Below are 26,778 nucleotides of genomic sequence, written 5' to 3'. Positions count from 1 at the left end.
CCAGAATCACGTCCTGAGAAGCGACAAGAACAAAAGACCCCCCCCAAAAAAAAAACTAAGGAAAAGCCAAATACGAAACACCTACTATCTCATTTAAGACAAACTAAGAAGACCGACTCGTTTGTTATCTTTATTTTCCAACAGTACATTTAAACAACTTCTCAGGACTAACCTCCTCAGCCAGTTTGGCCATGCAGAAAACATTTCCTAGGTTATACAGATCGCCTGTGACAACACATACAACGGGTGGCGGTTGTACTGCAGAATAGAGAAGGGAAGTCGCATAGGAGGAGGCAGCTGGAGTTACGCAAAAGCATGTGGCGCAATAGCAGCGCTACAGGTGTGTGAGCAGAGGTCACTAACTGGGGCTCCTCAGTGGCACAAACAGCTTCTAACCATTTCTTTTTAGAAACATTTTATTACCTGCTACTAATAACTGAACTAGAGACCCCTCCTGTGGCTAAGAAGTGTAGTTGCATGTTTAATGCTACCTTCGGAACCGCATTTTATATCTTCGCTAATTAAGATGCATGAAAACAGGAGTTCGGTATCAAAGCATGCACTCAGTATTTTGTGAACACATCTTGTGGCCATGCATGATGGCAAGAACCAGCCACAGGACCTCTGAGAGTCTAAGTCTGGAGGAGCGTAGCATGCAGTGTTCTTATATTTGATCAAAAGTCCTTCCCTGCAATAAATACAAATTAAAACCAGAAAGCTCAAGTGCTCTCAAAGCGTCTCAGCTGACCACAGCCCATGCGATTAGTTCCGAGACTTGAAGGAGCTACTTCATTAAAAATCTGACTTAATTTCAACAGTATCTCAAGACATGCAGATGCCAGACCATATGCGTTTATCAAACTATTACTTGAAAGCCCTTCCCTGAAGCACTTTCGGTGAATGCTTTATCTACCGATTCTACAGGTGGGACCTGACTTTGAATTTTCAGCAGCGATCGGAGTTTAACAGCACAACTATCCATGTCAGAAAAGGAACCTTAGCAGTTCTCAACTTTAAAAGCATTTGCCCTCTTAAAAATCAGATTAAGAAAAATAGCGCAATATATCATTTGAAACTATTACACAGCTATTTCTACCATCCTTTTGATGCGAGCGTGGATTTATTTTATCTACTTGAGGTGAAAAAGAAGAGAAAACGTAGCTGCTATTTGCCAGCTGCATGTATTAATTTGCTTCCAATTCCACAGATAGAAAGCCGTCCTGCTGCTCTCAGCAGGTTAAGTCCACGCTCGCTAATAGGAACTAGCGGTATAAGAGCTCAGCCACTGCGAAGTGGGCATTTCTGGTTCTTCTCCAACTTCGTGAAAGCATCCTGCATACATTCTCTCCCTGGCAACGAAAGGCGAGCCATCCACATTTTCGTACGTTAGTCGTTTGCGGTACTTCACGACTACCACACATGGTTGTAAACGCTTTGACAACCCAGCCCACAGCATTACTAATCTACTAATTTAACACTGCCACAGTACCAGAGAAGAAAATGGCGTAAGCATGTTCAGCATTGAAATCGCTGCAGGATTAACTAGGAAAAGATATTTATGATTTTTGAAGGTTTTTTTAATTACAAGACTGGTAAGGCAAGTTATGGGGAAAAAAAAAACCCCGAGGTTGAAAAGTTGCCTTCAAATATGGAAGTCTGTATGATAGGAAGCACAAGTACTCAATGGTGAGCTACTAACACTATGGACCTATGCTGTGTTCAATACTAAACTGCTATTTTATACTTCTAGAAACGTCATTCATCACCTAGAGAACAACCTGGGGGCATTTCTCTTCTACTAGAAAGCATACTGCTGTCACAGAGGCTCTGCTACAATTAAGACACGAGTTAAATGAAAACCCCAACAGTTCTGTATCAGCACTGGAAGCACAAGTGGAGTGTTTTCCACAACGGGTGACCTCAATACATACAAGCTTCACACGGCAAGAGCCAGAAAGGCTTAGCTCTCACTCAGGCTCCTGAAAAAAAGCTGGCAGGTTAGCAGTAGCAAGCAGCTCCTAGTCAGGCGTTTAGGTAGGAAGCACTGGATGCTGAGCTTCTCGCATTCTGACTTGATGACAGGTTTATTTATGCCTGATAGGAGGAGATTTGCACTGACATGAAGTGTTTCAAAGGTGTTTTAACAGTGAGAATCATCAGATACATGAGAGCTACAGAAAAATTAAAGAGCCCATTGATTTAAGGGGTGAAGCACTTAAAAGAATCCAACAACAAAGTTTTTATGTTTAAAATAGTGAATTAAAAACCAGATAGCATTCCAGCATGTTATCTCCAAATAAAATCCTGCATTTTGAGAGCTGTATAGAATTCTGTGTTCCATGTAGAATTACTTTCTTTGGAAACAAAGATCTATAGCATCGCCTTCACTTATACTTATTTCCACCACAGGAAAGTACTAGCCTGTTGAATACCTTCATGCCAATTGTATAGGAGCAAAAATTTAAATTGCTTTCGGTGTCAACACCTTTACATCCAGCATCCTCCAGAACACCACGGTCTCCCAAATATCCTTTTGTTTAGGTCTAATAAATTTGATCTAAGAGTAAACATTATTAGGAGATATTTTGTACCAGGAATTTAAAATCATAAATAGCTGTCATGTATGGATTCCCTATAGTGATTTCTGCTTTTCAGCAAAACCGCCTTACAAGGACTCATTCCTGTGCTCACCCTTTTGGGAAGAGCACAGTTCTTATTTCATTTAATAGACAGCAGCCAGCTACATTGGGCATATGCAAATTATAATGTAGAGAATTTACTTAAACTCCACCCCTCTTCCCCCCACCATACATATGATAAATCTGCACTTTGAGCCAACTTTAAATACAGAATAATGAACCAGTAATTATCTTGTAAGTGAACCAACACTAGTTTGTATTCTTCCCTGAATAACACTTTTTTTTTTTGCAGAAGAGAAAAAAGGACTGCTACAGAAACACAGCAACATTCAAACCCTTTAAAACAAAAGGTAGATTATTTAATGCATTAACGATGTTAATCTGAAGATAAATAAATCCACAACAGACTTAAGTTTCTTTTGAGATTTCCTTTTTCTTTGCAGAGAATATTTCTGATATTGTACAGTACTGAGAGGGTGTTCTTTTATTTTCTTAATGTCCAGGTGAAAAGCAAAGCTCAGTTCTCTCTGCTCCCTTCGTGGAACTCCTCAATGCCCTATTCCAGGCGTGATTCTTTCATAAGCTTTTACTTGAAAGCGGAGTGGTGAGCAACACGAATTTCAGGAATAACTGGATGGTTTGGTCCCTGAGTCATCTTCTTGAGAGCCCATACTCTGGAAGGGAGAGAGTTATTCCTTTTCAAAAACAGGTCTGAAGGTTTACCTTTGAGACAGACAGTTCTTTGAAGTTAACAGGTAGGAAAATAAAGCGCATATGAAATAACATGCCCTTCCTTTTTGTTTTAAAGCATGATGTTTATGCACATACTATTATCATTACTAAAAATACGTAATTATTAACACTGTAAATACTGACATTCAGTGCAACACATACTCACTGCACTGAGTCTCTTACAAGACACTAAATTAATTACCTTCTGCACAAACTGAGGGTTCACAGTGATCTCTTGATCCATGGCTTTCAGTCGTTCATCAAGCTCTATACATTTCAGCATCTTAAAAAAATATATATAAAGTTGATTACTTTGTCCAGCTTGAACGTGACCTTCAATACATTTCATGGCTGTGCTATGTAGAACCAATAACTTTTGCCATCACAAAAACTCCGTGTCAAAGTGTTCATCCCTCATGTCCCAAACAAAAGTGTCAGACCAATTTTTTATTCCCTTATTTTGATCCATGTCTTCCTAACAATCCTTTTTAAGGCCACTGACAGACAGTCCCATGCAGGTCAACCACCTCAACCTACAGGCAAGTTATCGACATCCAGTGGAAGCGATCCTTGAAGTCTAAAACTCTAAAAACAATCTTTCTAATCCAGTCAGTTCAAGGAACTTCACATCACCAACTGATGTTTCAGTCTACTGAAACATCTCAAGCTGTACAGAAGATACAACAGGGAACGCATTGACAGTAATTGACTATCAATCTAAAACCTTTAAATACTAGTACTGTGAAATAATCAAATAATGATTCCTCAATCTCAATAATGATTCCTCAATCTCAATAATGATTCCTCAATCTCAATAATGATTCCTCAATCTCAATAATGATTCCTCAATCTCAATAATGATTCCTCAATCTCAATAATGATTCCTCAATCTCTACATGTAAGTTACCCACACCGGCTTCTCCCAGCAGCTCTCTGATTACAGACTAAGGCTCTGCAGTAGGAATTCCAAAAGCAGTTAGTATCTTAAAGATTTACCTCCTGATCAATGTTATGAAGCATAGCTGGATTGTTATATTTTTCAGGATTATCATGGAAACAGACCATACCATCTTTCTGATTAATACTTGCAAAGATTTCACCATCTTCTATCTGAAATGAGAGAGGGTTTAATGTAAGGTATCACAAAGAACAGAATTTCAGGTAACTACAACACATGGACTCCTTGTGGAATCATCTTTAACTTGTTTGCTTTTTATTTCCCAACAGCTTCCCAAAGACAAATGATGCATGCCTTCTCTTAGGCGGAGAATATCCTTTAAGATTTTTTGAGAACAGTCTAAACACCACAGCAGACTGACAGTATTTCCTTCACCCTGAAAAAGAACCATTCTTCAGCCATTCAGAACATGCACTGCCAATCCAAACACTTAAGAGAGTCTTAAATTGGATCAGTTTTTAAATTAGGATAGTTTAGCCAGGTAACGAGTCTTACCATGTGGAGGACGTACTTTTCTGCTTCTTGGGGCCCCGACAACTGCACTCGACTTGCCATGTCTTGTAATGACAATGTTAAAAATGTCTGAAATTTAGAAAGTATTAAATGGTGAAAACTAGACACTAAGAACTTTCCCTATCAATCCTTCATGGCCTATGCAATCTTACTTTGAAGCCCGATAGGAAGAAACAAGTGGATCACATAGTTATTACTTATAAAAACACCGTGAGAGCAGAGTCAGTTCTTCCTCCAAAGATACCAATTTGTTTGGTCTGCACACATGCGCAGTAGAACTAATGGAGCCATTACTCCATTTCTGCAGTCCCTTTTTACCCCAGACACAGTCCTGACCACGGCCAACCTCCTCCCTCACCTTTCTACATGAATAAGGTGACTGCCCATCCCTTGAACTTCCTTCAAGAGATGCGTGTATTGCATTACTTCTGAGGTTAGTTCTACTGCAACAAACATCATTTGAGCTTGGGGGGGGGGGGGAAGACCTTTCCCCTGATCATCTTTAAGGATTAATCTGATCTCTCAGCTGAAGGAGCACATCACTCCACTGCTGCTGTTTTTCCTTTTACTTCAGACACTTCCAAAAATCTGTCTCACTCACTCACTCTTCTCTAATGAAGTAACCTGTAAAGTTCAGGTTTCCTGTTTTTCAAACAGATGAAGGTCATTTGGTAGCAGCACTCACAACTTCTTTGATTATGTATGAAAATCACATGGGCAAACCCCTCTGATAGAAAACCAATTCAGTTGGCTGCTTATGCATTATTTAAAAGGTGATTCAGTATGTCTGTCTGTCTATGTGGAGCATTTCGGTCCCATTTGTTTCAGACACACAAATCTCAGTTTTAGTCATTTCTCCGTGACGTTACTGCATTACCATTTTGCTCTGAATTGAATTCAGTTCAGAGATACACTCTTTGAGAAAAACTAACCACAATTTCTCAGCAAAACAAACCCCCTACATCTTACCTTGGTTAGCCTCTGAATATTCTTTTTGTAGAGAGATGACAAGCATTGCTTAACCAGCCCCATATTGTTATCCCTTGTGAATGTTTCACTGTGTTTGTTCACCAGATTCCGAAGCTCCGAGGGTTTATTGGTTGAATAAACTTGCGCTAATTCATGGTAAGCATTGCTAAGGGGCTGCAATTAGAAAAATGAGAACCCTTCTTGAAGAACATGGTGTTCAACCAGCCTCACAAAAATCTATTCACTACTTCAACATTAGAAGCCATGCAGGCATAAAAGTAAATTTAAGTAGCTCAAGCATCTCAAAAATTACGTGATGCCCATACATGGCTTTACAGCAACAACAGATCCTCATACACTGAATCTGTATCACTGCAATATAAGATTTAGTAAACATCATTCAAGGACCTCTGTATGACAGTTCCAGTTACGGGAGAGCAAGAAAAAGTTCATTAGCTGACCAGTACATGAAGTAAGCTGAACTCAAGGTAAGTAGCATATTGACTAGTCACTGCCCATCCATTATATTTGTTCTGCCCTCTAAGACAGTGTCATCCTTGACCACAATGCATCACAGCATGGACAACAGAGAATCAAAGGGTGAAGACTAGTTCACCTAAATTACTTTAAAATGGCACTTGTTTGAGCTTGCTTATTAGTATCTGAAGTTAGAAGAAGATTTTTGGAACTCTTTAAAGTTTTGGTCACAAATCAACAAACTCAGTGTTAAATAAGAACTATCTAATTTTTAAAAGTGTGTTATTTACTTAGGATCAGAACTCTCGCTAGCAGTTTTGTCTCCCACCCTACACCTCCTAATCAGAATGCTTACATACTCCAAACCTGCAGCTTTTTCAGAAGCTTTTATTCTTTATAAAGCTGGAGTTTTGGAATAAACTATTTAGCATTTCGTACTTCAACTAGATGAAGTTACAGGTTGAATGTTTTTACAAGGACACTGCATATTGAAAGCCAAGTGAAATCCGAGTCTTGAGTTCTAATGTAAAATGCCATCAAGGGATGTGCAGTATCAGTGAAGAGAATATTGGTAAGTACTATTCAGCCCTGAAGTTTTTCCAAATTTAAGTTTAAAAACCTGTATCGCCAATACAAACAATACAGTTTGTTTGTAATAGACGTAGAAGTTGCCAGGCAATCTTTAGCTATCGTACACTAGAAAGGCAGCAAGAGGTCGTACTCTGGCACGTTGTGCGTTATTTCCCATGATCCGCAATGTTAAACAGTACCATCAGATGAGGGTAGAAAAAAAATCATTTACAAATTCAGATTTGTTGTTCTATTATTTAACTGTATTCGCAAGACTTACCTTAATGAATCTACCAACTATCTGGGAAGTGTATTTTGGTAGCTGCTGAACTTTGCCAAGTAGTATCAAAGAAACTAGAATATACTTTTTATATGATTCCAACATAATATGACTGACTGCCATGGCTGGAGTAGTTATTGCCTAAGCAAGAAAGAAAGAAATGGAATAGAAATTTAGTATGCTTACTGGAAGATCCTGGTAGCTACTGCATTTTAAAAAAAAAAATCTCAGTTTCAAGCTGCATGCAGAAAGGATACAATGACATATGAAATTCACCTTTGAGCATTAAAGCTTAACTAACTTCTGTCAAAATTAATTATCCAAAAGTGTCCTAAAAAAGTAAATTCTAGACAAGCTACTCAAAACATATCATGTTACAGTGATGCCTACCTTAAAATAACCCTGTTAAGATCAAATCAAAACTTCTTTCCTTGCTGTATACCTAAAGTTGTACTAGAAATCACCTGTAGCTACTTGTTACCAGGAATGATTATACAGTTCCTGTAGAACCTGGATTTACATAGGTTCTTAAAGAGGTTTTACAAAGCTATTGCATCATCAGATCTCATATTTAAGTATGCTGAAAGAGGTCTGCAGAATAGGGAAGAGGGATTCTACTTTACTATGATACTGCTAGCTACTCAAGAGCTGACCCTTGTTTACCGAAAAGAAAAATGCTGCACCAGTTTATTTTGCACGTTTGACAGCGTTTCCCTCTCTCACACACACAAAGTTTTCCCAATTTTGCGATTTTCTCTTCTTTCACAGAGAAAGTAAAAGCAGCAAATATCGTAACAGCCTTGAAGTGTAACTCCCCTCATAAAATTAGCAAAGGTCTTAGCAAAACCGCTGGACTACTTTTTATTTAAGAATAGACAATTCTGAATGTCAGCCTGTGAACTGTTTCTATGCTAGCAGTAATAAGCAGGCATCTGAAAAATATTTATAGCGAGATAAATTTAACATCAACCTTTGAGTCGCATAGTTTTATGGTGCAATAGTTACTTGGCTGTAAGAGACCTTCTTAAAAGGAAAGCACCTCTAAAGACAGTTTGCTTGCTACTTCACTTTCTACGCTGAAGAGTACCACTCAGGCTGTACCTTTCATAAAAGAACTAATAGTGAACACTAACCCAAATCAGTTTTTATGTATTACTATGATGAACACCTGTGCTAAACCAAAACCTACGTGAATGATGAAGAGCAGTATAGATCTGTTAGTAGAATTATATCCTTAAGAATGAAAATAACTGGAGACTGCTTGTACTTTGTTAGGTTCACGGCTTTTATTGCTACCCTTGGTGGCAATTCAGAGATGCTATGTTCTCTCAGCCCTACTACACATGCTACTTTTGCCTTTCAATTGATCGCGCTTTAGACTTACCATTTTATTTAAAGTTACCTGTTCATAAAAGTAGAGTGCTCTTTCAAAGTTCTTTAGCCCAGTGTATATCATCCCACCATAGTAGTAGTAACATAAAAAGTGCTTCGCATCATATGCCCCATTCTCTTTACAAATATCCATCATGTCCACATCTAGATACGGGAGGGCAGGTTTAAAGCATTTTGCTAACAAACAGAGCTACAAGAAAATAAATCAAGTTTTCATAAATTAGCCATTTCCATTCAAATTTCCATGAGGAAGAAGTTGAAACTAAATTCATCTAGTACTATTTAATAAATCTCACTCCTCCAAGAGCAAAAAAACAGGGCACATCAGTAGTGCTGTAACACAGATTATTCGTTGCATCATGGTATTTGGAAAACCCTTAACTTATAACAGTTCACAGTCTGTGTTATCTGAATACTAAAGAAATTAGACTGACAAAGCTGCTTGAAACTCCAGGCCTTCCAGACTACCGTGCTGGCAGCACTAAATATTGCACTAAACATTCCTGTCCAACCCTAAATCCCAGGAGCCAAGAATGAGACAGAAGTGGAAATCCAGGCCAAAGATACCAAGACAAACATGCCTTTTGTCAAACTTGAGCAAACAGTATCTGGAGATTACACTTATACCACCTAAGACAAGCTGTGTGTGACTTTCAGCCCAGAGGGAAGGGATGTCAAAGGACTTTCAGAAGTCATCAACAAAACCAAAGACCTGGGGACATGCGCTGAACATTTAAAATTAATAGAAGGGGATTTTATTTCAGTATATCATATTATTTATTACTGGAAAAAAAACCACAGTTAAAAGCCATTTTTACATTGCAATATGTGAACATGTATTTCCTCAAAGGGTTATAGGTATTTTATAAGCATTTACTCTCATAAAAAGCCCTCACGCTCCCCTTACCTGGCAGAGATCTGCGTGTATTGAGGTCAGCTGGTTTGTGTTCATCTGCATCTTGTCTATGGCTTGTCTGAGAATGCTAATTCCTCGCAGGGGCTGTCAGAAATTACATCTCTTTCAGATAATTTCTCATAGATGGCAGCACATTGGATCTTATGTTGACACTTACAAATGAAAAATAACACTAATTGACAGGTTCCATTAAGTAATGGTTAACGTGAGGTTCCCTTTTTGTAGGATACTGCAGTCTCTCAGAAAATAAAATTAACCTTGGCTATACAACTTCTCCTGATAAACTAAATAAAGTTATCAGTTCTGCTTCACAAAGCCAACCACATCAGGAATACAGTAATTTGTATCAATAACAAAACCTTTTGACTCCATGACGCCATCTAAACTCCCACCAAATAGCAAAGGCAAGGCTCTCGCTTTAGTCCACTTAGACCAGACTTGATCTCTACTTCTACTTCAGGCTAGATTTAACTAAAATGGCCTGAAAAAAAATCAGTATCTTAGCAACAAAAACATTGGTCAAATATTTCTTAATCAAGTTCCCTTTACAGTAAGGCATTTCATTAAAAACATTATATAACACTGGTGAGAGTAACACTGAAACTAGTGTCACTGACTCACCAGCGCTAATAACTTTTGCAGCGCTCTCCTACTCACACACACTTGTCTGAAGAACATTCTTGGTACTACAGATTTCCTAGTTTGTGTGTGACAGCACTTTTTTAGGTGACTCTCCTAAAGAAAAAGTTATCTTCCTTACATTTTCCTTAAAGAAACCTTAAAATCTTGGTTTAGGTTCATTACCTCTCAGTAAACTTAACAAGTAAGGAGCTGCACAAAAATACTTAACGTGAAGTTAGTGGCAAATCTTTATGAAGTGAGTGAGAGGCTGGTAACATCCCCTTCAAGAGCTTGGATATGTAGGTAGCTTATTTGTACTAGATGATATTTGCTCACCTGTTTTCTCTCCACAAGGGCATTTGTTAACTGGTGGCACAGGCCAGCAACTAAATACAGCAAAAAAACAAACAAAAAACCCAACACAGTGAAAAATCAGTAATATCAAACTATCAAAAAATATATAAAGTCTGAAAGTAAGCTTAACTTACAAGTGTCTGTTGCATATCTAATGTGTTCCCCATTACAAGTGCTGATAAAAAGCTGCACCTGTGAGAATAATGTTTCGAAGTCAGGGATGCTGGGCATAGAAAACTTCACAAACCTAAAATAAAAACAACAACAAAGAAGGTTTAACACTTAACATTTGGAGATTAATAAAAAAGCTTCACCTTCATCGCTATGTCTCTGCAGATGCATGTAGATGCTTGCGAACAAGCCCAAAGTGTTTATGACAGATGGCATGCAATTTCCCCAGGAGCTACACAACATTTGAAAATACGCTTTCCGCGCGCACCCCCATTCTCAATCTAGTGCAAACTACAATTTAGAACAAGCTATGGGAACAAAGATCATTTTATCTGGTACAATAGTTACAATCATAATAGAAACACTGGCTAACGATGATGAACTGTAACACTCAGCCACACAACTTCTCTGGATGCTTTTGCCTATCCTGCAGCCATCTCCTGCTTGAATGTGCTCAAGATTTCTCAACTATTAAATTATGAGATGTATATCTCTTGCTAGGAGCTCTTTCTCTTCACTTCCAGTTTCCCTCCATCTCTGGTGGTTCCTTAGCACCCTGTAGGCTGTAGCCTTGCACACTGCTGCTTCTGTAAGATGAACTATGAATATTGCTCATCTGAGGGCAATGAAAACTCCAGCTACGCATCCTACAGATGTCACAAAAACATACAGAAAAACACCTCTGTTTAATGCTGTCGGAAGGTACCCAACCCTGCCCATACTTCAGTTGCTATACACTGTAATATGCAGTTCAAACCTACCTAGATCATGGACTGTTCTTCCCCACAAGGCTTATGGCTGTCCAGGTTACGTGCTGCCACCCCTTCCCTGTCTCTTCAGAGAGTCTTATTCTACCAGCGTGGGAGTTTGCCACGCCACAGTTTCAGCCAGAACTTTACCATATACTCCACTGATGCCATCTCTTCAAATAACACGTTTTACATATTATTTCTTATAAAGTTATCTTCCTTCTTCCACCTGTTTGAATGACTGTTTTCATGTACCCCATGATACGATTCTTCTGCTAATGCAGTACTGATGCCCTGTTTTTTGTAAATTCCATAATGCATTTTTACAAGATGCTAATGAATTGTAATATTAAGTGCATTATCTCCATGTATTACAGTCATTTTGTTTCAAAAGGGTAGTAGAACAAGTACTAGAACTCTGGTCTTTCCTTTAAAAGTGAACTTTAAAATAATAGTGGAACCTGTAGACGTTTCGCTTGCGGTTAGGTACAGCTAGAAACAATAGTTTGAGCTTCAGGGCCAAATATCCTTACCTTACCTCAGCATCACCAAGACAATTCAAGTATTGTCTTACACTACAGAGAGCAGCAAGAGCCTCAATGTGGTCCAGAGACAAATACTGAAGAACTATGATAAGAACCCATGCTTCACTGGCAAAAAAAAAAAATAAGCACGTTGCTTCATGCTTACAGTTCAGCGCACTAATGCCCTGCCAATCGAGTTTTAAAAGTTTGGTTTACACCTTTTTGCTGAACATGTATGGAAAAATACTTACAAAGGCATAAACAAGAGAAATGGATACAGCCTTAAGGAAAACAAACCCCCAGTGTTACCATTTGACAGTAAAGGCATTTACAAGCTCCAGAGGTTTTTTCTTTTGAAAACACAAATTTGCCTTGGTATTTTTATTAATAAAATGTGCATCACCGAAGGAAACGAAGCACCATTCTAAGAAATGCAGACTGAAAACACCTATGTCCAAAAGAAAAACATTTGGTGGACAATTCAGCATGTTGCCTGAAGTTTTAATACTAAGATATTTTAATTAAAAGAAAGCAACACTTACAAGACAGCAAGAACGCCTAACGAGTGTTCCTGCACATCCAGGGCACCAAGCACTGTATCCAGATGGGAAAGATTTTTTGCTAGTAGTTCTCCGCTTTTATTGATCAGTTCACAAAGCTGGGTCATTTGCCCTGAAATACAAAACATCGTTGTCAAACTCTAATTAGAGAACACTCGTGCATTCCCTTACTTCGTTACACCTTGCTGCCCTATAAAACCTGTAGAAAAAGTAGCATCACACAGAGAATTTACTTTTCTGTAATACGATAAGCATTAGTTTTCAGCAAGCGAGGTACCCACTGTATGTCTTTTATAAGGTGACAGCTAAGCTTCTGGCCTTTGGGATGGCAAAGGAAGCCCTCAGAACACAAACACAACACGAAAAGCAGCACCAGCTCGCCTCATTAGAGAGGGGGCTTCAGGGTCTCGTATCAACGCCAAGAGCACCTAAGTCAAGTCTCTAAAACTTTGACCAATGTACCGTGATACAAAATTTCGCCTCATGTGGATATAGTTTATCTGCACTTGTGCCTTGTAGATGTTATAAGGGGGAGAAAAAAATAGCTTCCTCCCCTTTCTAAAAAAAAAAAAATCCCAAGCCTGTTCCTTGCTGCTTCTCAAGTGCCCTATCCACTTTTCAGGTCTGCTCATAAGCATTTTTTTGAAGTAGACATTAAAATTACAGCTAAGTATCAACAATAATAGCATTTTAAAATCTGTTCTTAAATTTACTTTGTATAATTAGAACTACAATGTTATTCTACTCATTGTGAGCTATGAACACAGCAGGAAAGGCAACTATTTTGAACTATGAAGATACGGTAAGCCCAAAAAAACCTTACAAAGAAAGCAGACTGATTAGCATGAACTGCTTTCAAAGTCTTCTCCCCGCAATTACTTAATTAAAACTACGCCTTTCTGAAGTAGAGTATTGTTTCAACGGTTGATCCTTGCAGGTTAGAGAGAAAAAAACAGAGGTTCTCTCACCCTTACAAAAATCTTCATAAAATGAGGAATAGCGGCTCCATTCATAGAGATTAACACTATTCTCAACTCTCTGGCCTTTTCCCTTGAAAAAGAAATCCTGGGAAGCCCTAGCAATGAAACGCTAGCTTCAAAGTAACAGAGGGATCAAAAGTTCCAAACGTGGAACCAGAGCCCAGGAACTCCAGAAACCCATCCCCAAAACAGCGCTCTCCATACGGAATTAAAACTCCAGGCATAAGCATGGAAAGGAACAGGGCTTGTAAAACGCTCCGCGCTTTGATTCAAGCATTGCAAAACCTTAGTTCTGTCGTCCTCCCTAGTAGAGAAATCCACCCATTCTACAGCTATCATCTAGCATCCCCCTAAAAAGCAAAGCAAAAAACCACCCAGACAACCCTCTACCCACAAACACACACTGAACAACGCAAGTAGAAATACCCACACCAGGCCCAACTCAACGTCCACTTATGTCACCTCCCATGCAGCCAAATGCTGATAACCAGAAACCAACGCCACCACAAAGTACACAGACTTCTCCTGCACGCTCTCGTAGCCTCCAGCAGCCTGTCTGGTGTCTGGATTTACTTTCTCACCGAGAACGTCTGTCTGGCTCGTTCCTAATGGGAGAACTTCCATAAAGTCAACCAGTCTCCCCTTGAACCTTTTGCATCCACAAAACCTTGTAATAAAAAGTTCTCCAGCTAAACTACGCGCGTACAAAGAACCATCTTCCATCTGGTTTGTACCCGCACCTTGCGGGTTTAATTTGTCTCCTGTATCCGATATCCCCAGTAAAAAATACTCTGTATTTAGTAAGTTAAACCAAAGAAAGAGAGCTCCACCCAAAAGTAACTGCCAGAGATAAAGCCTGGGGCCATAGAGGAAAGCATCAATTTTTGATCAGTTCCAGGGAGCAAACATCCCCTGCAGAGAAACACTCAGAACGCATTTTAGGGAGCATCAACACAGAGAGAAGGTTCAAGAACTAAGAAACACTGTGCCCGCACAGAGGAAAATTAGGAGTTTGGCAATGAAACTAAGGAATTCTAACTACGGTTATTAAAACGCTTTCTGAACGCTTGGTTATGGCAACTCTGGCGTACAGTCGCAGGCCTCCTACCGCATGCTTCCGTGGTAAGGCAGGACTCCTCTGTCCATGCTCTACTTTGTCCCCAGGAGCTAACGCTTCTGAAATGCATTTTAAGAGACACATGCCACAACTAGCGCGCCCATCAGTGAGGCGACAGGCTGGGCTGTATAATCCCAGTTAAAGTCCCCGTGATGCCCGCTCCTCCCCCCCCCCCCGATTTTCAAGGCTCAGATTTTGCCACGACCGCCGGTGCCGGCTTCGCTCCGCTCACCCGGGACCTCCGGCTACCGAAAAAGCACTACCTCACCGCTGCCCTGGGAGAGGAAGCAAGGAGCACTGTGAAGGGCACAGCCGGCCCCTCGTGCCCTGTCAAACCAACGGCGGCTGAACCCCTCCGGGGTCCCTCCGAGGCCGCCTCCGCGTGCGGCGAGGGGGCCCTGAATTCCAGCCCGGCAAGGGCCCCGCCGGAGCCACCGGCCCCCCCCCCCCAGGGGGGCAGGAGCGCCGGACCCCCCGCGCCTGAGGGAGAGCCGTGAGAGGGGTCAGGCCCCGGCCCGGCCCGCCCCAGCCGCGCGGGGCCCGGCGGGCTCCACCGGCCGCCGCCCCCTCCTCAGGCCCGGCTGGCTCCACCGCCGCCGCCGCCGCCGCCGTCCGGGCCCGCACGCGGCTCTCCCTCCCACGGTCACCTTGGGCCGAGAGCTGCCGGACGCTGTTGACGAACTGCTCCAGGGCCGACGCCATCTTGGCGGCTGGCGGCGCGGCCGCGGGCGGGGCGGGGGGAGGAGGGGGCGGCGCGGGCCGGGAGCGGCGGGGTGAGGGGAGGGAGGGGAGGGGGGAAGCGGGAAGGAGCCACCGCTACGGGCGCCGCCGCCGCCAGCCAATCAGGCGCCGCTGCGGGGGCCGCGCGACGCCCGCCGCCGTGCGTCACTTCCGCCACCGCCCCCCCCCACACCTCTCGCGAGAACCGCGGTCGCTACGGCAACCGCCGCCTTCCCGCCGCCCGCCCCGCGTCAAGCGCGAGGGAGGCCCCTTTCAGCGCGAGAAAGCCGTGACTCAGCAGGGCGGGGCTGGTGGCGTCACGGTGGCGTCACGCCTCCGCCCCGTGTGGCGGTGTGAGGGGCGGCGGCCCCGCCGAAGGGCGGGGCCGCCGCCCCCTCACACCGCCACACGGGGCCCTCAGCCGGGGCCTGCTCCCCGGGGCGGCGGGCGTTGAAGGCCCGGCCGTGTGGCGAGGGAGCGGCGAGGAGAGTCGGTTCCCTTTCTCCCCCTCGACGGGGGCGATACGGTGGCCGAACGTGGCGGCCGTCGTCCGATCCTGCGCGCTATCCGCCCTAATATCGGGGCTCGCGTTCTTCATCCAGCTTTATGTACGCGGGAGCGTATTTTCCGTCCCTACGGGAGCTGAGGCGGCGAAGGCACGCGGCCCTGAGCTGCTGCGGGGCGGGATATTTGGTCGGTCCTTCGACGTGCCACGAAGAAGAAGGGAACCTTTCCGCCTGTCACGGAGACGCGTATGTATTCTCTCGTCGCTTAGTCAGAAACTTCCAAGTTATGTTGAAATCCCGTTCCTTGCAATACGCAACGTGGCTCCGGTGCAAGTGAAAGCAGAATACAGGCTCGGGGCTTCACACGCTTTTCCCTCCTAACCTCACTGTTAACGTTGACCATCGCGTACAGCCTGGCTGCCAGTTCTGCTCCTTCCTTCCTTCACGCTGTGACCTTCCCCAGGTCACCTGATCTCTACAGCTCATTTGCCCTTTCTGTGAAACAAGGACAATATACGCCGCTGGGAAACATTCTGGAATTGAAAGATGAAATATTTTGGAACCACTACACCGCGTTATTGCCGTCAACCGAAATCGTTTCTTTCCCAGCTCAGCGGTTGCCTAATCCTGTTAGTCACACCCGGAGGCCTCCCCCTTCTTTAGCAGCTTTAATCCCCGCAGTGTTTTTTGACCAGAGTGATCTTTGGTCCTGTGTCAGAACATACAGACCTCCGTGGTGTGCTGTCAGCGCTTCTTTTGGGGCCGGGTATTGTCTTTTAAGGGTCCCCGTCACCCGTGGGGACAGAGCTGTGTCACATCGAGTGAGATCCTGGGCGGAGCGTGCCCCCTCCCCGCGAACTGGTAGAAACGGGTATATTTTAGGTCAAGGCTTAGCTGCAAAAATCACCATGTTACGGATGCCCCCATACCACGTACATGCGCCCCCAAAAACCTACCTACCACCTGCTCCAGGCAGGGACAAGGCATGGGGGCAGAGGGGGGCGTCGGCAGGGGACGGGGGAGAGAGAGGGTCCGCAGCAGGCGAGGGGAGACGGAGAGGCGGCGGCCTGGGGTGCCCCCGAATTAGGGAAACTGAGGCAGGGGCTCGGCGCCCCGCAGAGCCCCCGCTCCGGGGAAGGGGAAGGGGAGGGAGCGGGGCTGGGGGAGGCTTAAAGCGGGCGGGAGGCGCGGTGGAGCCGCGCCGTCGCAGGGCGCTTGTGCCGCTTTAAGGCGGTGCCACCGCTCCGGGCTCGGCCAGGCACCGGGAAGAGGAACTGGGCTTTGCACTGCCGGGTCGGGGCGAGCGCACCGCCGTACCCCGGGCGGCCCCGGCCCCCCGCCGCTGCCGCCGCCGCCGCCGCCGCCTGCTCCGCGCTCGCTGCAAGGGAGGGATGGGGCGGGGAGGGGGAGGAGGCGCTGGGGGCGAGGACGGGCCTTTGCATCCCCACCGCATCCCCCCTGCGGCCCCTCTGCTCCCCGTTGCATCCCCCTTGCGTCCCCCCCGCTCCTTTCTTCTGCTGCAAGGGAACGTGCTTGCCAGGGCCGCCTGCTTGCAGGGTGCGTGCTTGAAATAAAGGCCCCCCCCGCCCCGGCCCGGAGATCCCCCCCCATCCCCTGCCCTGAGCCCCCCCCTCCACCATGATTTTGCTGAGCAGCTTCTTGCACCTGCGGCCTCGGCGCTGCGGCCCCTTCGCAGGCCTGGGCAGGGGGGCCGGCCCCGCAGCGGGGTCCCGCAGGGCTCTGCGGGTGCTGGTGGACATGGACGGGGTGCTGGCCGACTTCGAGGGAGGCTTCCTCAAGAAGTTCAGGGCCAGGTACCCCGACAAGCCCTACGTTGCCCTGGAGGACCGGAGGGGCTTTTGGGTGTCGGAGCAATACGGGCGCCTGGGACCCGAGCTGAGTGTGAGTCTATGCATCCCCTGGCTCTGCGCGTGGCTCTTGTTCGCTCTGTGCCGTGCAGCTGGAGCTCCGGCCCCGCGGGACCCACTGGCCCCCAGCTGGGGGTGCAGCGCTGGGGAGGACTGCGGGTGCTGGCCGGAGCTCCCACCGAAACGCAGGTACAGGTCTGCACGCAGGAGGGCTTCCAGCGGGGCCTCTTTTCCCAGAAATCCAGCGTTTTTCATGCACATCTGTCTCTTTTCCCTGCATGCGTGGATGGAGATAAATGCAAGGAAAGGAGATCTTTGAACATGGTTGTTTTAAAATACCCCAAATTGCATAGCTGGGTTTTTCTAGCTCTGATTTGGCCAAGCTGCGTGGATTGATACTGGTCCTAGATGGATTATTTAGTTCCTCAGCAGCAATGCGAGGGGTGGGACGCAGCAGAGAAGTTGAGAGCAAACCGTGCAATTGATGCTTCATGTGAGGGCTTACTTAAAATTAAAAGAACCCCAAGCCCTCCCATGCCTGAAAATTATTGTATTCATTTTAATAATTACAGCCTCAAAGCAGAAGCTCTCTTTATGTTGTACTTTATCATTCAACGAAGGGCTGAGTGCTGCAGAAAGTTGGTTTCTGCCTCTACAAGTTTCCCATCTCGATGGGATGTCTGTGGTCTCATCTGCGGGTTGCAGTTGCACTAGTTGAAAGGTGTTACAGCAAATAAAAGTATTCTTGTCGTTAGTGGTATGATGGCTACAAGGAAGGGAGCGTGAATAAGGTCCGGGGCTCTGCTACTGGCAAAGTCCTAAACAGCTTGATGAGCTGAAGGAATAACGTGTCCTCTAGCTGGGATTGATGAGAGGGAAATGGAGGACATCATTCATGCAGTAAGGCAGATGCTAAAAGTTTGGCAGGGGTAATGCATGGTAACTCATTTTTTTTTCTTGACCTTAACTACTTTGGATGTGTTAAATGAAGTGAACTCATCTTGTGTCTGCTGTGATCACGTAAAACCACCAAAACCTTGGGCTGAACAAGTAGCAAAACTTCCACAGACCGACTTCAGTGCAGCCCTGATTTCACCCGTGGTTTCAGACCGGGGATAAAGAGAGTAGGAGCTGCTCCGTGGCTACGGGCGCATGGGCCGTTCCAGTCCCCCCTCGTCAGAGAGCACCACTGACCTGCTGCAGGAAACCAGAAAATAGGAGCCAAAGAGTCCAACGAGCTGAAGGTCCCAGCTCTGACAGGGAGAACAACAGCTCAGCGATGCACCGAGCACACAGACCTGGAAGGATGGGGAGCCCTGGATGGGCAGGGAAATTGCTCATGGGGAGAGATAAGAAGGAGGAAATCGAGGGCCTGTCCTGCCTGACACGTGGTGGGATGCCCAGCCTGGGGGATTTTTCCATCTGCCGGGCAGCGTGCTGGCTGCGGTGCCGCAGGGAGTTACTCCGGCTCTGGGAGCCAAGCGGGTCTTTTCTTCAAGATGAGCTTAGTTCTTCCCCCATCGGGCTTGATTGCAAAATGCTTTTTGACATAAGTGGAAGCAGAATAGCTACGGAAGTCCTTGCTGTAAGAAAACACTTCAGCGCAGTTTGAAGTGCTTTGCTGCATCAGGCCGCATTTCTCAGATGTCTCTTGTGCAACTACAGTCAGTATCTTAAAAATAAAACATCATTGCTCACCGGTCTAAAGCAGAGCAACTGGAGTTTGCATGTTTGCCTGGCCCCGTGGCAAACTGTTAGGGTAGCTGTTCTTGTCATGGTGCCAGGAGGCATTTCTGCTGCCTATCTTGCACCGAATCAGCGTGTTTCATTTGGAACATGTATGGAGAAGGCTTTTCTTCCCTCCTCTGAACCACCAATGTTTTCTGCTGCTCAGGCAAAAGGGAAGAGTGCAACAGTTGATCTGAGTAGTCTCCGAGTAGTGTCTGGTCTTCTCACGTTATCTGGGATTTTTTGAGAAATGCAGGGTTTGATTCCGGCGTGCTCAGTGCCCGAATATGTAATGGGTTCATGCATTCATCTTCCTGAGAGCAGGCGAGGCGCGCAGGCGGCGTCTTGGCACGGGCAGCCAGCAGGATGGAGCAGAGCATGACTCCCCGAGTGACCCCTGTGTTTGCTCTGGGGCGTTGCTGCCCTGAGCCTGGAGTTCCCAGCAGAGCCCCAGTTGTTGGTGGTTGCCTGCTTTCTTCCCCCAGTACGGGTGTAGTAAAGGCAAAACGTGGTGGTTACCCGCTAGGTTCCCACTCATCAGACAAGAGGGAGCTGCAAATCTAGCTGGTGTGTCCAGCCAGCCTGTTTGTTGCTACGAGCTGTAAGAACCAGCATATAAGCATCACTGAGGCTGCTCTCCCCTACCCCGATGCTCTGCCGGCTCCTCCATACTGTGCAATACAAGAAGGCCAGGATGGGCTTGAAGTTCCTTTTGTCCCTATCCCCCTGCCTCAAATACAGAAACAGTGCTGCTCAAAATCAGGATCAGTCCTTCAGGGCAGGGCTCCCATCAAAACTTTTCCCAGCCGCATCTGCAGCTGCTCAGCTGCATTGCAATGCCGGGACACGTCTGCTTCCTCTGCCCGCGGCCGCGTTGCAGCACTCCCAGGCTCTCCTCCCCGAGGACCCGGTGTCTGTGCAAAATAATTGCTGTGCTTGGTGGCTGACAAGCCGTTACCTGTTTGAGGGAGTGCAGGGGATGCTGTTCCCTTAGAGCTGTGCTGGCCCCATCGCAGGCAGGCCCTGGACTCTGCCCTCATCCCAAGGTTTTCCTCCCTGTGGTCTCTCTCTGCTCTGCTCTCCCTGTGTGCCATACCAGTGCACTCCGGCTGCTGACCTGGATGTTAAGTGTTTCAAACCCTTGCCTGGAGACGCTCTATTTGCCTGGTAGACCTTGCCCAGGCATCCCTGAGGAAGAGCATCTGCATTCATCCTGACAGGTAGTTCGTCCTATGATATACTTTCTCTTATGAGAGCAGCCCGGCTGCTATTTTAAGTGATCTGATTGAGACAAATAGGCCAGACAGCGTCTGGAGCTGAACAGGGTCACGTTACAGCAGGGCTACCAGGCCACGTCAGCCGGATCCACGTGGAAGTGCCCCTCCAGACGCAGACCCGGGGTTTGGTTCAGTTCTGGACAATCTTTGTGTTTTGCCTTGAAGGAACGTGCTGCTCCCCCCATGTCTGGGGCTGCACAGGCAAACCCAAGCCTGCTCCAGAGCATTTCCGATCTAAATTGTATGGGATGGATGGGGGTTTGCAGGTGGGGAACAGAGGAACCCACAGAGGCAAAGTGGGTTAGCAGGAGGGGGGACCGGAGCCAGCGCTCCCACCTTTCTCACTGTCACCATCCTCCGTCCTAGCAAAGGGTGGGGAAGATGCACATGCAGGGCGAAGAGTAGCAAGAAGCCCTGTACAGTAACCACTCTCTTTCACCTCACAGGAGAAAGCCATCAGCATCTGGGAATCCAAGAACTTCTTCATCGAGCTGGACCCACTCCCCGGGGCTGTGGAAGCTGTGAAGCAAATGGCAAATTTGGCAGAGTGAGTAGGAACCTGCCTGTGGTATTTGGGGATGGACGGGGGAGCTGTAGTGGCTTTGCAGGCTCATCATCCTCTCGGCAGAAGCACTGAATACAACAGCAGTGTTAAAAATGCCTACCAGCCCGCCGAGCATGGGAGGAAAGAGAGGGCTTTGACTCCTGGAGCAGTTGCCAAGGAAATCAGCCATGTGCAGCCCCTTCCCTTCAGCTCTCTGCTCCCAGCAAGGGTGCTGAAAAGAGGAACATGCTTGTGCTGCGGGTGTGGGATCCTGCGAGATGGGGGATTAACGTCCTGAATCACCCTGGTTTGATCTGTGTTTGGCGGGGGATCTGCTTTGGGCACCTGCCTGCTCAGGCACCGAGTGGGGTCTCGCAGAGGCAGCCAGGTGCACCTCAAGGGGGAGCAGGGTCTGATCGGCATGTTTGGCCACCAAGTGACACTCTGCCCCCTTTTCTTTCCTCATGGCAGCACCGACGTGTTCATCTGCACAAGCCCGATCAAGAAGTACCGCTACTGCCCTTACGAGAAGGTGAGCAGGTCCGAATCCCAGCTCCCCCTCCCGTACCACGCTGCCCGGCGAAAGCCAGCTGACTCCTGCATGCCTCCGTCTGTCCGGCTGTAAAACGGCAGCAATATTTCCCCACTCCACCAGTTTTGTTCCTAAGCATCTTCACAGAGCGGCAGCTCCACCATCGGCGGCAGAGCTCTGCCATTTGCATGCACTGAGGCGCTTGGTCTTAATATTTCAACGCGACGTCAAAAGCTGCTTGGCTTTAAAAGAACTTGTGCTCCAGCAGCATCTGAATCCTTCCCACTAAAGAACTTACTGAGCAAAATGTCTTCCCTGTGTGGGGGCCGGGGCTCCTGTCGGGCACTGCTGCCACCCCGCCGAGCAGCCCCTGCCCCATCCATCAGCCTTCCCGTGCTCACCACTCACCCCTCGCCTTCCAGTACGCCTGGGTGGAGAAGCACTTTGGCCCCGAGTTTCTCGAGCGGATCGTTTTGACGCGAGATAAGACGGTGGTTTCTGCTGACCTGCTTATAGACGACAGACCTGATATAACAGGTAAGAGAGGTGTGGGGTAGCAGGAGTGACTGGAGGCAGCCCTGAGGGGCAGACGGCATCCGGGGGTGATGGGTGCTGGTCCCTCCCCACTTGATTAGGCTCTCGTTAGGGGTTTGTGTCCACAGGCTCCTCCTGTTGGAGTAAGGTCAACCTCCAACCTCTGCGTCTCGCGGAGGAGTTGTCCAGAGAGCTGACCTCCTTACTTTGCAGGGGCCGAGCTGAACCCCAGCTGGGAGCACGTGCTTTTCACGGCCTGCCACAACAAGCACCTACAGCTGAAGCCCCCCAGCCGTAGGCTGCAGTCTTGGACCGATGACTGGAAGGCCATTCTGGACAGCAAACGCCTGCCGCCCGGCCAGGCCGCCTAAACACCAGCTTCCCACAGCCGCCCAGGGCTGTGGCTACCCGCTCGTGTCCCTGTGGAGTCCTGCTAAAGGCTGAAACCATGGATAGACAGACAGACACACGCTGTCCCTGCCACGGAGAGGAAGAGGATGGTGAGCTGAAGCACCGCGGCCACCCGGACCCGGAGAGTGGACCCCAGCCCGGCCGTGCCATAAGGGACCAGCAGCAGGATTGGCCTCGTGGACCCGGCTGCCTGGCTGGGGGGCATTTCCCACTGGCTCCTGGGGTCTCTGTGCTGCATCTGCACCCCCCGCGAGGCCAGCCTGGTGTTTCTGATGGACGAGGTCACCCTCAGCGTGTCACTGCCCTTGTCTGGTGCACCGCGTGGCACAGACCAGCTCTCTGTCCTCCTCTCTGCGTTACGGTCGGGGATCATGCGGGTGGTTTGTTTCGTCCTCGCAGGGCTTCATACCGAGGGGCTGCCTCGGGGGATGTTTCCTCCCGGCCGGTGCCTGGGTCTGGGGAGAGGGGCGGCTGGAAGGGCAGGGGGAGCAGGCAGACGCTGCCCAGGCTCCTTGCACCGGCTCAGCTATGCTGTTCCTTGCAGCTGATGCAATGGGATGGCTACGTGCTTCCCTGCAGGAAGAGTCCCTGCAGCGGGATATGGGGACAGTACCACTCCTCCCGTGGGTCTGGCCGTGGGGAGAGAGCCCTGAGGCACTGTCACACCTGAGATGTAGCCGTCCTCCAGCTGGCAGGAGGTATTCCCGCTTGCCCTCATCCCTGAGGAGCTGCTGCAGCTTTAGAGCTGATTTGGGATGAAGAGATGGGCTCTTCTCCCACCTGCTCATCGCTCGCGGGCCGCTTGCCCGGGGCATCTTTGGGGCAGCAAGCAGGTAGCGGCAGTGCCAGCACCAGCCCTTCCTGGGAGCCGGGCAGTTCCTGCAGGAGCTCATGGCTCACCCTGCCAGCCAGCGATTGGATGGCAGCTCCTTGGATTTCAAAGCCAGGAAGGTCTGCGCACGCAAGGCTGCATGATCACATCACCTCATCTCCTTCCTCCTGGTAGTATCCGACATCAGCCTGCCAGGAAAGCTCTGGGTGTGCGTCCACCAGGCACCCTGCTTCCACGCAGAAGGTCCTGGGTGCTGCATCCCACCAGGTTCAGGCACTGGGACGGTTGATGCCACAGAGCATCCTAAAGCCTTCGGTGTGGAGCCGCCTGGGAAGACGCTGCTGGGTGGAGAAGCGGGGCTGGTGGAAGAGCTACAGCATCGCTGAGAAGTGGGTAAAGCAGAGGCACTATGGGTGTCCAAAGGGCAGGTTGAGGGTTGTGCTGCTGGAGGATTGTCACGGCCGCATCCATGGATGCTGTTTTCAGTCCTCGCCTACCACAAGGGAAGAACTTGGGGGGACATTGCTGTTAAAGGCTGGGGAGCCCATCCGAGGTGCCCGCGAGGCTGTATCACAGGGTTAGTTTGTTCTGCAGCTGCCTGCAGCTCCGCTGCTGTCCCGGCTCTGGATGTCTGGGGACGGAGTGTGCTGCCGGCCCTGCTCGCCTCGCGCCGGGACCCCTGCGGCAAGTTGTTCAGCCGCCTGGCTGGTGCAAAGGGGCTGCAGCGTATGTGGCTGTCCGTGCCAGCCGCCACCGCCAGATGACTGTGCCGGGGCTGCTGAGCTCTGGGAGCGGCCAGCGCTGCTGGGAAGCTGCAGCTGGGCACTGAAAAGGGAGCGTTTGGACCAAGGGGCAGCTCCAAGAGGGATGCTTTTTGCATAGCTGTGCCCACAGCCTCTTCCTCCCCTGCCCGGCTCATTCCTGCCTCCCCGAGCCCACACCAGTCCGGCCTTGAACTTGAGCAACCTGGCTGGCACCGGCAGCAGCACCAGAAAGCAGCCGCCGCCGCTGCTCCTCCGCCTGGCTCCAGAGAAGAGACATCCCAGCTGCTGGGGAGAGCCGGGCGTCCTCTCCCTGCCTACGGCACTGCTGTAAGGCAGACACAGCCCGGCTGTCCCAAGCGGGAGCTGGTGCTGGGCTCCCCCCGGCAAAGCCCCGGGGATGTGCTGGGTGCGTCAGGGCCGGCGTGCGTGTGCGTCACTGCTGACACTGCAGAGGCCATGCGGCCCCTGCTCCCTCCTGTCCCCACGCTGTCCGGGATCCCACCGCGCGCTCCTGCTCTCCTGGCCCGAGGACTTGCTGGCTGCAAGACTAAAATTCCCCCTGGGACATGTAGCCCCACGGGCGGGGGCAGTAGCCAGGGCTTGGCCGGGGTTAGCCATCCCGCGCTGCTTGCTCACGCCTTTGGCTTGCCTCTCCTCTGTCCTATGGGCCCCCCGTCAGCAAAAAACTATGCGAGCTTAAAGCTACATAGCCAACAAATAACCTATTTCAGCAGTGGCAGCCGGCCCCCCCGCCATGTCTGGGACCTGGAGGGGCTACTGAAGTCGGTGCTTTCGAACCTGTGCCTTCCCCAGCTGCTGCAGGGCCAGGGACGAAGCCGCCATCATCTCGGGTCTTTCTGAAAGCTGCCCTGTCTCTTGGGATGGGGCGAGTGCGTAAAGACAGCATGGCTGGACTGTGGTGGTGGGGAGTTACGTACCACAAGGATCTCTTTTTTTTTTTTTTCCCCCCATCTTTTTTTTTCTGTTTAAACCACTGTGTGCTTCTCCGGGAGGTGGGTTTGGTTTGGGGGCTGTATTTGGGAGGGGTGCTTGCAATGTGCAGCCACCTGAGATGCAGCCTCCTGGCCAAGAGCTGCCTTGGCCGGGGATTTGCAGGTGGGGAGCTGGGACAGCAGGTGAGCACCGTGGGCAGCCACTGCGGCTGCTGAGTATCACATACCCCTTGGCCCCGCCAGAGCCCCACCGGCTGCTGGCCCCTTGGTGCGGCCGGGGTGGCCTCATGGGATCCGAGCTGTTTTTTTTCCCAGCGGCACCATTTAAACGTGAGTTGCCCAAGCTCTCTGGAGCCTTCTCGCTGCTCATCCTTGAGCCAAAACGAGCCAGCATGTTGTTACGGCAGCTGCCCAAACCAGCCATCTTCCCCCGAGGCTGGGGCGGACCTGAGGGACGTGGCTCTCTGGGGGCCAGCAGGTCTTTCCCTCTTGGTGGGACGCGTGATGCCGGAGAGACCGCGTGGCTTCACGCCAAATATACTTGAAAGCAGAGTTGGAGTTTCTCATGCATGAGGCTCCGACTCGATGCACAGAAATCCCGAGCAGGTAGCTGGCCTGTTTGCTCCTGCCAAGCTCGGGGCCGGGAGGTGGCTCTCCATCGCCCGACGGATCGGCCCTTTCAACGATCAAGCCCTTCTGTGGCCAGCTAAGATGCACAGAGGTTTTATTTTTTAAATGCACATCTGTAAAACTGAGGCCAATGAGGAGCACTGCAATGAACACTGGGTTTTATTGGCATCCAGCTTCCTAGAAATGGAGTTTGTGTTTTGCAGTTTCTCACCTGTGGCTCTGCCCTCTGCGTGGGGGCTGGGGGGGGAGAGGGGGGTGTTCGCCTGTGGGCTTGGGCAAGTCCCCATGTCCAAAAAGCCTGAAACCAGCCCCCAGCAGTGCCATTACCCCATTAGAGCCCCTGTGGGCAGAAATAGGGGTGGGTTTAGGCAGTGATCAGCTTCCTAAAGATCTTTTATAATAAATAAAGCCATAAAGTGTGTCTCCCGTTGGGCTGCAGAGCAGAAGCCATAAAAGGGGCTGGAGGTGTCATGGGATGGCTCTCCCTGGGATTTTGTACCTTGTCCATCGCTGTGGGCTGCTCCACACCCAGCCACAGGCTTCCCCTGCCTGCCGTGGGGCCGTGCCACGGGTGAGCCCTGCGCTTGACGGGCTCTTGCATGCTGTAAGCAATGCCATAGCCCTGCCAGACACGCAGGATCAAAGGTGGGGAGGGAGGACTGCAGGACCATCCTGACAGGGCTGGGAAAATCCCCATTTCTGGATCGGGCTCCGGGGAGGGATGCTCCAGCCAGGCGGTGGCCCATCCCAGGCTCTCCTTGCCCTGAGCACAGTAGCCAGGATCAGCACAGCACGGGGGAAATGAGCACTGGTGCTGGGGCAGAGCATGGGACTTGTTTTTTTTTCCTTGTAATTCAGTGCAGCACTAACTCACTACCGTGTGCAGCTCAAAAGACAGCTTGATTTTTCTCTTCCAGCTCAGAGTGCTGCATTAGACGGTTGCAAGCACTTGGAGGT

General features: G+C 48.7%; 2 protein-coding genes and 1 long non-coding RNA gene across 4 annotated transcripts; 2 read left to right on the top strand and 1 right to left on the bottom strand.

The window, feature by feature from the left end:
• Positions 1-117: 117 nt before the first annotated feature.
• Positions 118-16,723, bottom strand: COPS3 (COP9 signalosome subunit 3). 2 transcript variants are annotated; one of them, XM_076351134.1, is made up of 12 exons: positions 16,705-16,723; positions 12,408-12,537; positions 10,556-10,668; positions 10,404-10,453; positions 9,438-9,530; positions 8,541-8,720; positions 7,139-7,279; positions 5,812-5,985; positions 4,825-4,911; positions 4,368-4,481; positions 3,574-3,654; positions 118-3,313 (listed from the first exon to the last, which is right to left on the bottom strand). In XM_076351134.1, exons 2-12 carry the CDS (start codon positions 12,530-12,532, stop codon positions 3,260-3,262), a joined length of 1,212 nt encoding a protein of 403 aa, XP_076207249.1. In that variant the 5' UTR covers positions 12,533-12,537; positions 16,705-16,723; the 3' UTR covers positions 118-3,259. The 2 variants fall into 2 exon arrangements, with proteins under 2 accessions (XP_076207249.1, XP_076207248.1); XM_076351133.1 differs by lacking the exon at positions 16,705-16,723 and adding an exon at positions 15,170-15,257.
• Positions 15,912-16,796, top strand: LOC143166610 (uncharacterized). Its single transcript, XR_012996425.1, has 2 exons — positions 15,912-15,994; positions 16,212-16,796. It is a non-coding gene; the product is annotated as an uncharacterized LOC143166610 (long non-coding RNA).
• Positions 16,797-17,384: 588 nt separating this feature from the next.
• NT5M (5',3'-nucleotidase, mitochondrial) lies at positions 17,385-26,242 on the top strand. The gene is made up of 5 exons (XM_076351135.1): positions 17,385-17,650; positions 21,068-21,168; positions 21,637-21,697; positions 22,120-22,234; positions 22,445-26,242. Exons 1-5 carry the CDS (start codon positions 17,387-17,389, stop codon positions 22,600-22,602), a joined length of 699 nt encoding a protein of 232 aa, XP_076207250.1. The 5' UTR covers positions 17,385-17,386; the 3' UTR covers positions 22,603-26,242.
• Positions 26,243-26,778: the final 536 nt, after the last annotated feature.

The sequence above is a fragment of the Aptenodytes patagonicus genome, chromosome 13 (genome assembly GCF_965638725.1).
Source record: "Aptenodytes patagonicus chromosome 13, bAptPat1.pri.cur, whole genome shotgun sequence".
NCBI classification, from domain to species: domain Eukaryota; kingdom Metazoa; phylum Chordata; class Aves; order Sphenisciformes; family Spheniscidae; genus Aptenodytes; species Aptenodytes patagonicus.
This window is presented reverse-complemented; position numbering and strand designations above follow the sequence as displayed.